Source organism: Hemiscyllium ocellatum, chromosome 3 (genome assembly GCF_020745735.1).
Source record: "Hemiscyllium ocellatum isolate sHemOce1 chromosome 3, sHemOce1.pat.X.cur, whole genome shotgun sequence".
Classification (NCBI taxonomy): Eukaryota; Metazoa; Chordata; class Chondrichthyes; order Orectolobiformes; family Hemiscylliidae; genus Hemiscyllium; species Hemiscyllium ocellatum.
Genome location: NC_083403.1, coordinates 143,308,662 through 143,322,998, shown reverse-complemented (window position 1 = coordinate 143,322,998; position 14,337 = coordinate 143,308,662). Strand labels below are relative to the sequence as shown.

The window sequence follows — 14,337 nt, the reverse complement described above, 5'->3', positions numbered from 1 at the left end:
GGAGATTAGAATCAGGCCCCAGTTATATCATTAGAGCCTAATTTGCATATTTAAAGAACAAAGTTGGCTTCAGGCAATTATATTCCTGGCGCCTGCATCTAAAAGTTTCAATAAACTGTATCAGAGTCAGATCTGTCTCCCATTCCTTTTTAACAGCTTCTCCACCCAGTTACTACCAGGCACAGAGATTCTTATTGCCCATTGTATTGTGCTTACCTAAGTGCTGTATTATGGAAATGAGAAAACAATGATGAATGTTTCCAACTGTTCAAAAGCATATAATATTTCAAATATATTCCGGTAATGCCAGTTAATGAGAAAAAGTGAAACATCTATAAAGAGTCACAGAAATTACAGTATGTTCTTCACACAGTTTGTAATATTTATTTCTGAAATGGTTTTTAAAACTACAGATTTTTTTAAAAAAAAGATATAACATTCAAAATTATTTTAAAAGTATACAAGTCCAAAAAGTACAATGCATTGAGCAGCTGATTGGTCAATAGCTGATTGGGTTATGGTTTGGGGAAATCATCTGTTTATTTTTGTGAAGAGGAAATGACTCTTCAACACATAAACTTGTTGTCTTTTCAATGAGCCATCTTTTCCATTTACCCAATACTTAACCCATTTAATCAAGGACTTTTGAATTAAACTCAAACCGAATTATTTTTTAATGTAATGTGTAAAAGAATCAGGATATTAGATCAGTTTGACTCAGTCCTAGTACTGTCAATTTGATGTCAATGTGCTGTAAGGTAAAGAGCCATGTATTGAGGGATTATGTTGTTGGAGCTCTCCTTTAATAATTCAACTGAAGTGAGGGCCCATCTGTGTATCTGGGTAGACATAAAAGATTCCACATCACTATTCAAATACAACAGTTGGAAGTTCTCTAGGCTTCCTTGCCAACATTTTTACTGAAGAGTCCACCAGCAAATCCACAGTTACTGACCTTTGTAAGACCTCATTGTGCACATTGGTCCAGGCTACAGTCTGGAGGTGAGTCCGGAGAGGCTGTGAGATCAGCTAAAATGGAGGATTGGGCTTTCTGAATGATGTGCAGAATTTAATGACAGGCTCCTCTGTCACTGAGGTTCCAGCCTACAGTCAGCCTGGTTGACAGGCAGGGGGGCCTATTGACAAGAAGGCCTGTTTCAGAGGGCCAAAGCCTTTCAGAGCAGGTAAGTGTATATTGGGAATGAGTAAGATTATTGGGCAATGGGTATTGATGGGAGTGTGGGGGCCCTGTCACAGTTGGGGTGGGGAGAGGGAGGAGGGCGATAGGTCAAGTTATAAATGAAGGCAAGCTGCCCTGTTATATGACTGAAATAACTGACTTACTTCCTGCGAGTTGGTTGGTTCACATACTCCTTTCCTCACCCCTTTTACAATTAGATATGGACTGGTTAGAACACTTTCACCTTATTGCACTGTTAAAGTTAAGCTCATTGCTTCTGCCATATTTTGCCGAATATGTGACTCTGCTTCATAAGAGTACTTTGCTCTTCCTACATTACTTCCTACATTATCATTATTTACAAATATTTACAAATATTCATCTCATTAACAGATGGCCTCAAAATCCAGTATGTCTTCCCACAACCCTTTTTTGAATCTGTAATCTGGCTTCTAACCATCCCGTAGTATCAACACAGCTTTGCTCTGGATCACCGGGATTATCTGTACTTCACTGTATTCTTTTTAATCTGTCCTCCGTCATCAACACATTGTCAAATGTGTTGCATACACCCACAAAACTAGTTGTACTAAATCAATGTTTCCCAGCACTTTTGCTTGATATTCAATATTTTCTGGTCACAGATGACTACTTACATCTTCTTATCCTTAACCTCTGGTCTGATGCTTTTTTCTTAATTCTCCTCTTTACTATCTTGCTGCCACTTTTCTTCGGAGGTGTCTTCAAAACCACTTTGCATTCCCACTTCACTCTCTATCTTCAAAGATTTGTAACAAAACAGATATCTTTTCCTCTTGTCTTTAGCATTTCCAGTTCTTTATTCCTTCTTGCTGTCTGTTTGGCCTTTAAGATTCACTCCGACATTGTCCTTTATCTGAGGAACATACCATATACTTGGTGTTGGAGATATATCCTCGTTGTCTATTTACGGTATCATTTTAGAGATGAATGTTCAGAAAACCACCACCTTAATGGAAAGAAGTTCATATTGTGGAAGAAATTCTGTCAGCATTAACAAGTTGCCAAAGCCTTTAATGAATTACAGAGAAGAAAATGTTAATTGAAGATAAATAAACTGTCCATGACCATACATAATGAAAATGGCAAATATAAGGCTTTTGCCCTGCTGATCATTCTAATAATCTGTACATCATCATTTATTTAAAAAAAATCATATGGTTGTCTGTACCTTGTTTTTATGATACAGAATGATGAGCAGCCAGAGAAAAATAGAAACAAGGAGAAAAGACGAGGCAGGCCAGGGAGAAAACGCAAGCAAACTATGGTAAGCACAGATCCTGTTGTTCAATGTCCCATGCTTTTCAAATACACTGAGTCCTCTGGTTGCTGGTAGGGATGCATTAATGCAATGTCAACATTCTGATAAGAACATGAACTGATTGGCTGCTCTTTGTTCCCCTCAACTGATCCCAATTTTTAATTTTTACGGTCTTTTTTCCAGTGACTGTTTTACATTTACTCTTTCTTCGTAACATAATTGCTGGTTGAGTGACTGCGTCAAGCATCAAGGCACCTAAAAAGAATGATCCATATGGCCCTTGAAAACTTTTCTTTCCCAGAATTACATTCATTTTTAAGATGTCACTAGGTTTGTGTCTCGCATTCCTTTCAGTGTTTCCCATTAGCTCCACTCTATTTTTTGAATCTCGTTTAAGCATCAGCACTGTTCATTCTGTTGTCAAAGGGCCAATGTAATGTCCAATAATATGTTTGAATCTAAACCTAAAGAAAGCCTTGACCGATGTGAGCATATTTCCTCATTATCCTTCATGGAGCAAAACCATTTAGAAAATAACTTACATTTACACCTTTGTTCCACATGGGCACACAGGAAACCTGTTATCCATTGCATTAGCCAGCAAGTCACTTTGGTGGAGACATGACTGCAGTTTAACACTAACTAGTGCAGAAGTATAGGTTATGGAACTATTCCGTTAGAAACTAGACTGATGCAATATACATACTTCTCATTTGAGATTATTGTACAGGGAAGGAAGGTGTTTCTGCTGAGTACAGACAATTCCAAAGATTTTCAATTCAATTCCCCATTTATTTGCATAATTTTGTGTTATAACTGCATTTTACTGACAGTTCCTTATATCAAGAGAGACATTTAATGTTGTACTTCACTTACTTATAAGTAGGATTGAAAATGCTACTTTTGGAAGGCATCACAGGTTAAGATTGTAATTATTTAGTCACTTGGCTAAACTTACATCTGCCCAGTGTATAGTTAATATCACAATAGCAGCTAGAAGTACCTGGCTTGTGTTATTATTATCCATTCTTATGTTGAGACAACCTTCCTCTGGACTGAATATTTATGAAAATGTTGCATAAATTATGAAAGTTAACGAAATGTGTTTCTTTTTGCCAAGTTCGAATTATTCACTCACTCAGAAACAGCTAGGCACTTCTTTAATGTTTGTGTCCAAGTAGATGATTTGGCTGGCATCTCCATGTTATTACCTAAACATGATAGTTAAAAGCAGGATGTTGCTTGTGTGGAATTTGCTCTTTGTTACAATCTGACAATCACATTTAATAGTTCTCTTGAGTATTGCAACAGGCTTTAAGCAGTGTATGTGCATAAATACTTATTTTATGTGATATAAATTTAAAATGTTTTCTAAATAGCTTCCCCAAGTTATGTCAGTAATTGTGTCGTTACTTTCAGAATGACCCAAAGGACATCTTGCTTTGTATTGTGTTTTGCTTTTACATTGTGCCAGTGAGCACATACATGCTGTGATCTGCTGCTGTGACAAATATCTTAAATGATTTTTTAAAAAATGCTTGAGCGAAAAGCTAAAATAAATTGGCTGAAACAGCACACTCATTTCAAACAAAAAACAGCTTTCCTTTTTTACACAGATACTGCTTGGCCTACTCAATGTTTCTAGCTTTGATTTTATGGGGTTTCAGTTCCTTCCTCCTCACTTTGACCAAACTATTTGGAGCTCAGAGTAGGTTTCTGTTGCATGTTTATTCAGATTTGTTATCTCATGAGGTAGAAGCCATAGCCATCCTTTTGTAAAAGTCGACCATCATCAGTTATTAAGGATTACCTTCCAAATTTGAACGGTGAACATGCATGCAATCGCTAAACCAACTAAATCTTAACATCAGACACCTATTCAGGATTGTCATAATAATTGACTTTGTATTTGGCTCAACTGTTTGCTCAGGGTTATTAGATCAAACTCTAAAATGGATATTTGAAAAACAAATACCCTTTCTTGGTAGAAACTGTGCTGTCAAGCTACAGTGTTAGAAATCATTCAACTGCCAGATACTTAGTCAACAAAGCATTTGAGCAAATGGATAATGACCCATTAAAGTGTCAGATGAATAGTCACTTGCTTTAGTACCCTGCCGTACTAGTTGTAGCAGGACATCAATGCAGAAAAGACTAATGCATCTTGATGCACTAAATTAATCAAACACCCCTTAGTTGTAGAAATGTATTTTTTAGTGTGGAAAAGGGTAAGAATGTATTTTTGTTTCATGTTTTGTGAGAGTGTGAGATGGTTTTCTACATCGAATGAAAGGTTGATCAAGGGAGAAAATGGAAAGACAAATGCAGGTTGGGAATTCAGTGAACTTAAAGTAGCTCTGATTTATGTTGACAATTCACCAGTTGCCTCCTTCAACCTTTGCTTTATCTTGGTGCTGTACATGCACTTTCAGAAAAATAACCATTCTTACACACACGAAAATACCAGTCACTGTATTAGGTCTGTCCCAAGCAGTCAATATACAATAAAGCACTTCACTTTGCTGTCATAAATAAAGCCTCAAATATGTGAATTTTTGTTCATCTTTATCCACTCACATTTTGTATTATTTAAGGGTATTCTTTTGAATCTTTTCCATCGTTTCAATGCCATGCCAGTAATTTGGGTGTCCAAAGCTCTTCATTGTGGCCAACTGAACTTCAATATCATTTCTTTGTTTTTATGCATCACATATAAAACACAGAGACTTATTTAACACTTTATGGGATTTCTACTCATACTGACCCCTTTTTCCTCACCCTGGCCACAATCTCGAAAGATTTCCTAGCTCCTCTATTCTTGAGCTTTATCATTTTAGGATTTACTTCCTTTAACTGTTTTTTTTTGCATAAACAGACAACTGCACGTTGTATCTAACCCCAACTCAAGTCTTAGCCAGTCCCTTGGGATTTTCTCCCACTCTGGTATTGTGAGTCCTGAGGTGACTGAACAGTCCACTGCTGGATCCACACACCTTGCTTCAGGTGGGTCAGCTGGGATCAATACGGGGTGGTTTTGTACACTCCTGCTCTATCTCGAACTGGAGGTTCAGAACGGTTGAGACGTGAGCGTCCTTAACCATATCGCACTACATGCTGCCTTTCATCATTTCAGGACAAGCCCAGCCCGATAGGAGGTTGAAAAAGAATCCATTGGCTGAGAAGCAATGTGTCTATCTCTGTCTCGAACTGGAGGAAAGTTCCATTAACCAGTGAAATGAGCTGCACATTTCAGAGAAGTGTGGTGGAGGTGGGGTGGTGATAGTTCCTGAGGCAAACTAATTTTTGGATGCTCCATAGTCCCTCCCAGTTGACAGAGTTTAAGGTCTTTATGAGGTGAGAAAAGACCACATCTGGGTGTTACTGTTGCCTCTGCTGTCTTGGGTTATGTCTTGTTGTGTAGATTACGTCCACCATGCCTCAGTGGTCTGAATCTTCATTGTGACTCTAGGAGGAGGTCTTCAGCTACTGGAAGGATATGAGTGAAGAGGATTTTTACAATGTCCTTCCTTGTAATGGACAGAGGGAGACCGTTTTGTAGTCACCACAATCAGTTTTAGCCCCTTCTTAAAGATGCCCACAGTGACTCAGCCATCTCTGGCACAGTTTCCTCCTTCCATGCGAGAGAGATTATATACAAGGTAAAAGTGCTTTTCCACTGTACTTCAGGATTTTGATGGGGATTCTATTGGTTGAGATCTTCAAAGAGCCCTTCCAGCAAATGCTCACTGTCCATCTCTCCATTTTACACCACAATCTACACTTCCTTTTACCCAAACATTGGAAAACCATCCTTCCACTCTGTAATTAAGACTGACTTTCTCCACTTCTCTCAGCTCACCCCTGACTTGATCCACAGGAATCTTTGTCTTTTTCACCTTCAAACTCACCAAGCACAGATTCTCCTGGCTGGATTTTCTCCTGGCTGGATTTTCTCCCTGCATTCTGCTCAAAGTTTAGCTGTTTCTGAACTTTGCCACTTGTATTCCATCCCACATAAAGTCTAGCCACTAAGCATGCTGATACCATTGAATTCTTGTTCCTCAACATTACAAATGTGAATTTTTCATCCTTATACTTAAATCTCCTTATGGCCGTGCCCTTCTAAAACTGTAACCTTTTCCAATGCTATAAACACCTACCTCCCCCCTCACTGTATACTCTGTCATTGAGACTTCAGCCTCTGGTAGTGGCTGTGTCTTTAATCATCAAAGGCCCACATTTTTGGATAAACCTCTTCAATTCATTAACCTCTCTCTTTTCTTTTAAGCCCCTTCAGTATCCTTTTAAAAATCTATTCCCCGTTGATAGTTTCAATTTCTCAGTAATGATGTGATTCATACCACTATGAACTATGTTAAGATATTTTGTACAGGGCGACCCTGGTACCTGCGGAATCATTTTCCGCGGTTTCAGTTATCCGCAGTTTACCACGGCCTGAGCATATTATAGGGAGGGTCCCAGCACCAAGGACCAGGAGGCTGCCGGGACGGTATGATTTCCATTTAAATTAATGCGTTTTCTCTATCAGTCTGCACTAGATCCTGGAATGTAACCCCCGCAGATGGTGGTGGGGCTGCGGGGAGCCACTATATATCAATAGTCCTATCTAAATGTAAGTCTAGATTCTTGATTGAATAGGCTCTCATTCACATGACACTGCCAGGTGTCATCCCTGTCTCAGTTTGTCTGCTGCTGAAACCCTCATTCACATCCTTGCTCCAAGGAATTCCAGTAATCTCCCTCCCAGCTTCCTCTGTGGTATACCAATCTGATCCCTACTCCAGCCCAAGCACAGAAACCTGAGCTCATCCATAAGTCTATTCCTGCTTTTTTTTTGCAGTGAAACGTCCTACATCCCATTCCCCTGCAGTTACTAATCCACATCGGTTTCCGGGACAGTGATGTCCTGATTTTGAGGTTCCCATCCTTGCCATCAACTCCCTCCATGGCCCTGCCCATCACTATCTCCACAGTTCCTTCAAGACCAAGAATGCTCTGAGATCTTTCCACTCTTACAGTTGTGGCCTCTTGCACACTTTCATTTTTAATCATTCCCCAATCACTAGCTGTGCCTTCAGCTCCTGAGGTCCTAAGCTTTGACATTCCCACCTCGAACCCATGCAGTGCTCTGTCTCTCTGCACTCCTTTGAGATATTGTTAGAACCTACTTCTTTGACCAGCATTTTGGTCAGTTATCTGAACTATCTTCTGATCTGGATGGATATCAGATATTGATAATACCAGATGTTGATATGAGATGTTGTTTGATGTTGTTTCTTTTGACCATGTCCATGTTGAAACCCAGGTGGCTGTTCCTGCACAAATCTATTGAGTAAAGCCCTTCAAACCTCTCGCTGCTAGAGGTTACAGAATATTTTGTACAAACATGTTCAAGGAATAATCTTTGAAACAAGTTTGGTGAAGTTAGATCTCCAGGTGATGCAGCTGAAGCACTCTGGGACTGGACATGATTCCTTCAAGCATTCACACTTGGTACTTACAGCTGAGTCCCAGATTCAGCCTGTAGTGCATTCTCACATGCATTGCATACATCTTCTAAGGCTTGGGGACTGTGCTGATGCTTTGAAAAGTACAGTATGTCATTCTGGATTTGGTAAGTTGCAGATTGTTTAAGAGCAATTCATCAAATAAGCTTTTCCTGACTCGGCTTTAGTGAGGAGACTGCCATCCTTACCCAGTCTGGCCTACGTGTGGCTCCAGGGCCGTAGCAATGTGGTTGACTCTTAACTGCTCTCTGGGCAATTAGGGATGGGTAATAAATGCTGACCTAATGAGCAACACTCACATCCCGTGACTGAATAAAAAAATTCTCTTTACAATATTGAGTGTATTTTGGAAAATCAAATCAAGGTAGAAGTTTCATGGTTAATGTTAGGGTTTTAAGGAGTATAGTGGTAGAAAGGGACCTTGAGTTCATTTCACAGTTCTTGGAAAGTGAAGTCCCAGGTAGACAGGGCAGTGAAGAAGGCTTTTGGCACACTGGCCTTCATCAGTCAGGGCATTGGGTATAGAAATTGGGAAGTTACGTTGCAGTTGTACAGGACATTGGTGCAGTCGCAGTTGGAGTATTGTGTTCAGTTTTGGTCACCTTGTTATAGGAAGGATGTTATTAAACGGGAAAGAGTGCAGAAGGAATTTACAAGGATGTTGCCTGGACTCAATGGTCTGAGTTATAGGGAGAGGTTGGACAAGCTAGGACTTTCATTGTTAGGGCACAGGAGACTGAAGGGGGCCTTATAGAGGTATATAAAATCATGGGAGGCATGGATAGGGTGAATGAACTCAGTCTTTTTCCCAGGGTGGGGGAATTGAGGACGAGAGGGCATCAGGTTAAGGTTAGAGGTGAAAGAATAAAAGGGAACCTGAGGGGCAGCGTTTTTACACAGAGGGTGGTACACAGATGGAATAAGCTGCCAGTGGAAGTGGTTGAAGTGGGTACATTAACAACATTGAAAAGGCATTTGGACAAATACATGAATAAGAAAGGTTTAGAAGGATATGCGCCAACTGCAGGGAAATGGGGTTAGTGTGGATGGATATTTTGGTCGGCATGGACAAAAGGCCTGTCTCCGTGCTGTAGGATTCTATGACTCGATGAGATGACTGGCGGTGAGGGTATGCCTGTGTGTCACTGACTGATCAGATGAGGAAGGCAGACACAGGGAGAACAAATGTCAGTGCAGATTCCATTCACAATGGATAAAGCAAACAAGGTCCTTGGATTTTGGATGAGATATCTTTCATAATGCAACAAAAGTATCAGTTAGAGCTGATGAACATTTGATTGTCCAAGTCTGCAGCACGCAAGAGCTGAGTGGGATCTTTATATGACACGAGATATAAATAATTTTGAAGTGATCCAGTACGGGAAAGACAGCTTTCTGGCTGCAGGAAGTGAATCTGACCTCGGAGACAGGAACTTGGGAAACAAGAATTTGACAATATGGGAGAGAGAGAGAGAGAGCAGACTTCAAGATTTTTTGATACTGCTTAAGGTGAAGGAAGTGGAAAGGTTCAGAGATGTCTGTATCCTTAGAGGTTCACAATCAGCCATGAAAGGTCAGGAAACTGTAGACCAGTGAACCTGATGTTAGTGGTGGGTAAGTTATTGGAGGGGATTCTGATTGACAGGAACATGCATTTGGAAAGGCCAGGACTGGTTAGGAGTAGTCATTGTGGCTTTGTATGTGAAATTGTGTCTCAATAACTTGATTAAGTTTTTTGAAGAGGTGACAAAAAAGATTGATGAAGACAGAGCAGTCGACATTGTTTGTATGGATTTCAGAAAAGCATTTGATAATGTTTCTCATAGACTGATAGACTGATTAGTAAGGTTAAATCACATGGGATCCAGGGAAGCTAGCCAGTTGCAAACAAAATTGGAGGTAGGAGACTGAGGATGGTGGTAGAGGGTTGGTTTTCAGACTGGAGGCTTGTGACCAATGGTGTGCCTAAAGGATCGATGCTGGGTCTACTGCCTTTTGTCATTTATATGAATGATTTGGATGTGAATATAGGAGGTATGTTTAGTAAGTTTGTAGATGACACCAACGTAGGAGGTGTCGAGGACAGCGAAGATGATTATCTCAGAGTACACTGGGATATTGATCAGATGGGCTAATGGACCAAGGAGTGGCAGATGGAGTTTAATTTAGAGAAATGTGAAGTAATGCATTTTGGAAAGGCAAATCAGAGTCGGACTTGCACAGTTAATGGTGAGGCCCTAGGGAGTGTTGCTGAACAAAGAGACTGGCGGGATGCGTAGCTCCTTGAAAGTGGAGTTGCAGGTAGACAGTATGGTGTTTGGTATGCATATCTTCATTGGTTAGATCATGGTGTCAGTTTGTCTGCTGCTGAAACCCACATTCACATCCTTGCTCCAAGGAATTCCAGTAATCTCCCTCCCAGCTTCCTCTGTTGTACACCAATCTGACCCCTACTCCAGCCCAAGCACAGAAACCTGAGCTCATCCATAAGTCTATTTTTTTTTTGCAGTGAAACGTCCTACATCCCATTCCCCTGCAGTCACTAATCCACATCGGTTTCTGGGCCAGTGATGCCCTGATTTTGAGGTTCCCATCCTTGCCATCAACTCCCTCCATGGCCCTGCCCATCACTATCTCCACAGTTCCTTCAAGACCAAGAATGCTCTGAGATCTTTCCACTCTTACAGTTGTGGCCTCTTGCACACTTTCATTTTTAATCATTCCCCTATCACTAACTGTGCCTTCAGCTCCTGAGGTCCTAAGTTTTGGCATTCCCACCTCAAACCTATGCAGTGCTCTGTTGCTCTGTACTCCTTTGAGATATTGTTAAAACCTACTCTTTTGACCAGCATTTTGGTCAGTTATCTGAACTATCTTCTGATGATATTGATATTAGATATTGATATCAGATTTTGTATCAGATGTTGTTTGATGATGGTCCTTTTGACCATTTCCTTCCTGGCTTCCTATGTTGTACACCAATTTGATCCCCACCCCAGCCCACCCTAGCATGCAAACCCATTGAGCATAGGACCATTAAGTATAGGAGTTGGGATGTCTTATTGTGGCTGTACAGGACATCGGGGAGGCTACTTTTAGAATACTGCATACAGTTCTGGTCTGTCTGCAATAGGAACGCTGTTGTTAAACTTGAGCGAATACAGAAAGATTTACAAGGATGTTGCTGGGGTTGGAGAATTTGAGCTATAGGGAGAGGTTAAGTGGGCGTCAGATAGTGAGGAGTGACCTTATAGAAGTTTATAAAATCATGGGAAACATGGTTAGAGTGAATGAATTTGGGAGGGTAAGGGAGTCTGAAACTGGAGGGCATGGGTTTAAGATGAGAGGGAAAAGATTTAAAAAGAACCTAAGGGGCAACTTCTTCAAACAGAGGGTAGTGAATGTAAAGAAAGAGCTGTCAGAGGAAGTGATGGGGACTGCTACAATTATAACATTTAAAAGACATCTGAATGGGTATATGAATAGGAAGGGTTTAGAAAGATATGGGTCAAATGATGACAAATGGAGCTAGGTCAGATTGGTGCGGATGAGTTGGACCAAAGGGTCTGTCTGTGCTGTATGATTCAGTGCTTAAAGGACAGTGGGAGTAGGTGATCATAGCTGATCCATTCCAGGATTCAAACCTCACTAATCTGGATGCAATGCTGCATGAAGTTCAATGGCCTCACTTTTAGTTTTGTTAAGTTCGGTAAATGCATTTTCAAATACCATATGCTCTCATTAGACTCAGATACTGTTGAAATCAGTGTGACATCATTGACCTACAACCAAGCTCTAGCAATCAAAACCAATGTTCCTTTTAAAATGTTATTCTTGCCAGAGGTCAATCTTTTCCAAAGCACAGCACATTTAAATTCTGTTGGTGGCTGTGATGTTGTGTTATTTAACATGGAATAAAGACAGTGTAATATCTTCCAGGCAGTTACATGACTGTGTTTCTGCCCAACCCAGCACAATGATGATCAGGAGTCATCCCCAGCATTCATCTATTTGACCTGTATGTTACCGTGCAATGCAGCTGGACTCTCAGGACTCCGAGCTGCTCTTGGTCGTCTTGCAAAGCTTTCCACTGAAAGCCATCCTTTCATCAGATTGCAGAAGTGACTGGGCCAGCATAGCATTGCGGCATTAGCAGAGGGTAAGGCAGGAGGAAGACAGACACGAAGTGAATGCACAAAAGTGACCAGCTAACTTCCATACGAAATTTAGAAACTTGCTTCCATTTAGAAATTCGCTTTGAAATGGCCATTTTATGGTGGAATTGATCATTTGCGTGTGGTCACACAGATGCTGTGGTGCTCAGTGACAGCGGGAAGGGGTTGGGGAAGTTGGCATTGCATTGGTATGAAACTCAAATAAATTCTGCACAGACATGCTCGACCAGAAATGGGACGTACATTTCCTCTTCGTTCTTTTTTAAAGATTTATTCATGAGATGTGGGCATTGCTGGCTGGGCCAGTATTTATTGCCTATCCCTAATTGCCCTCGAGAGGTGGTGGTACATATAAAGGCACAACTTAGGAGCAACAGTACGCTTGCTTTGCCAGTCAATAAGATTATAGTCCGTTTGTGTTCTGAACTCCACATTTTCATTTACTCCTCAGTTGACCATTGGTTACTCTGTCTTACAACTGCCCATGTACTTTGCCCTAAAAATATCCAATGCTCCCCGTCCACTGCCTTCCGAGACGCACTGTTCCAAATTATCTCAACTCTCAGAAAGAAAAAATACTCCTTTGTCCTAAAAAGACAACCAAACGTTTTAAACAGTGAGCGTTAGTTTTGGACTTACCCACAAGAGGAAACATCCTTGTTATAGCTCTTCAGAATCTTGTAAAATTCAAACTCTGTTGGAAACAAATCAAATCTGTGCAGCCTTTCCTTATCAGACAACCCACTGCTTCCAAATATCTATCTCGTGAACCTCCTCTAAATTGCCTCCTTGGACTAACAGCTTTGCTTAAGCAGGGAGATGAAAGCGGTACAGTACCTAAGATGTTGTCTCACTCATGCCCTCTCTCACTGAAGCATAACATGCTTACTTTGACGTTCAAGTCCTCCCATAATAAAGGATAACAATCCATGAGCCTTCTTGATGACTTGCTGTACTTGCACACTACCTTTTTTGATGCTTATGTACTAGAACACCAAGATCCCTCTGCACCATGGCATTCAGTAGTCATTCTGTATTTCAGTAATACACTGCAGTTTTAAATTATTCCTGCTAAAGTGAAAAGCTTCACATTTTCCCACACTGTGCTTCATCTGCCAGGTTTCTGCCCACTCATCCAATCTATCTAAATCTGTCTACAACCTTGCAATGTTGACAATTTATTTTTCTACGTATTTTTGTGCCATCAAAAATTTAGCTTCCATACCTTCACTCTCCTCATCTAAGTCGTTGATGTAAATTGTGAAAGGTTGATGCCCCTGTGGGACTGTACTTGTCATGACCTGCCAATCAAATGAATCATTTATGTATACAATCTCTTTATTGCCAGCCAACCAAACGAGGATCCATGCTAATTACTCCCAACACCACATGTTCCTACTTTGTTCAATAATCTTGTATGTGGCAACTTGTCAAACTTTTCTGGAAATCCAAGTACAATACATTTACAGCTCTCCTTTATTCACAGGACTAGTTACTCCTTTAAATAAGTCTCATAAATTGATTAAATATTACTGTTCTTTCACAACACCTCTCCCTGATTACTTTGAGATTGTCCCAGTGTTCAGTTATCGCCTCCTTAATGACTGATTCTAACGGAGGTCTAGATTAGAGTGGTGCTGGAAAAGCACAGCAGTTCAGGCAGCATCCAAGGAGCAGTAAAATTTTCCTGCTCCTTGGATGCTGCCTGAACTATTGTGCTTTTCCAGCACCACTCTAATCTAGACTCTGGTTTCCAGCATCTGCAGTCATTGTTTTTACCTGACTGATTCTAACACCTACCCATGAAAAAATTAAGCTGTATTTCCTGTTTTCTGTCTCCCTCCCTACCTGAATAAATTAGTAACTTTATTGTCTGTTGAAATCTTTCCAGAATCTATCACGTTTGGGAAAATTAATGTGCCACTATTGCCTCGTCAGCCAGCTCTTTTAAAACCCTCTGATTCCATCCCAACCTGACCCTACCTGTTCTTTCTGCTAGACTTACTTGCTTTAGTCCCTCTTTTCTCTTCAAACACTGTACATGTTGACCTGGTTTCCACATCCCCTGCCATACTAGTTTATACCCTCTCTCAAAGTGGCATTAGCAAACCTCCCTGCCAGGATGTCAGTGTCCTTCCCATTTAAGTGTATCCC

The 14,337-nt window shown here is 40.7% G+C and overlaps 1 protein-coding gene across 10 annotated transcripts in view; it reads left to right on the top strand.

Moving 5' to 3' along the window:
- Nucleotides 1-14,337, top strand: part of dnmt3ab (DNA (cytosine-5-)-methyltransferase 3 alpha b) — a 608,585-nt gene that overhangs the window by 66,432 nt on the left and 527,816 nt on the right. For all 10 annotated transcript variants that reach the window (XM_060854172.1, XM_060854193.1, XM_060854182.1 and 7 more), the window contains exon 3: nt 2,409-2,486. In XM_060854172.1, the coding sequence (XP_060710155.1) occupies nt 2,409-2,486 (78 nt within the window). The remainder of the gene's footprint in view (nt 1-2,408; nt 2,487-14,337) is intronic.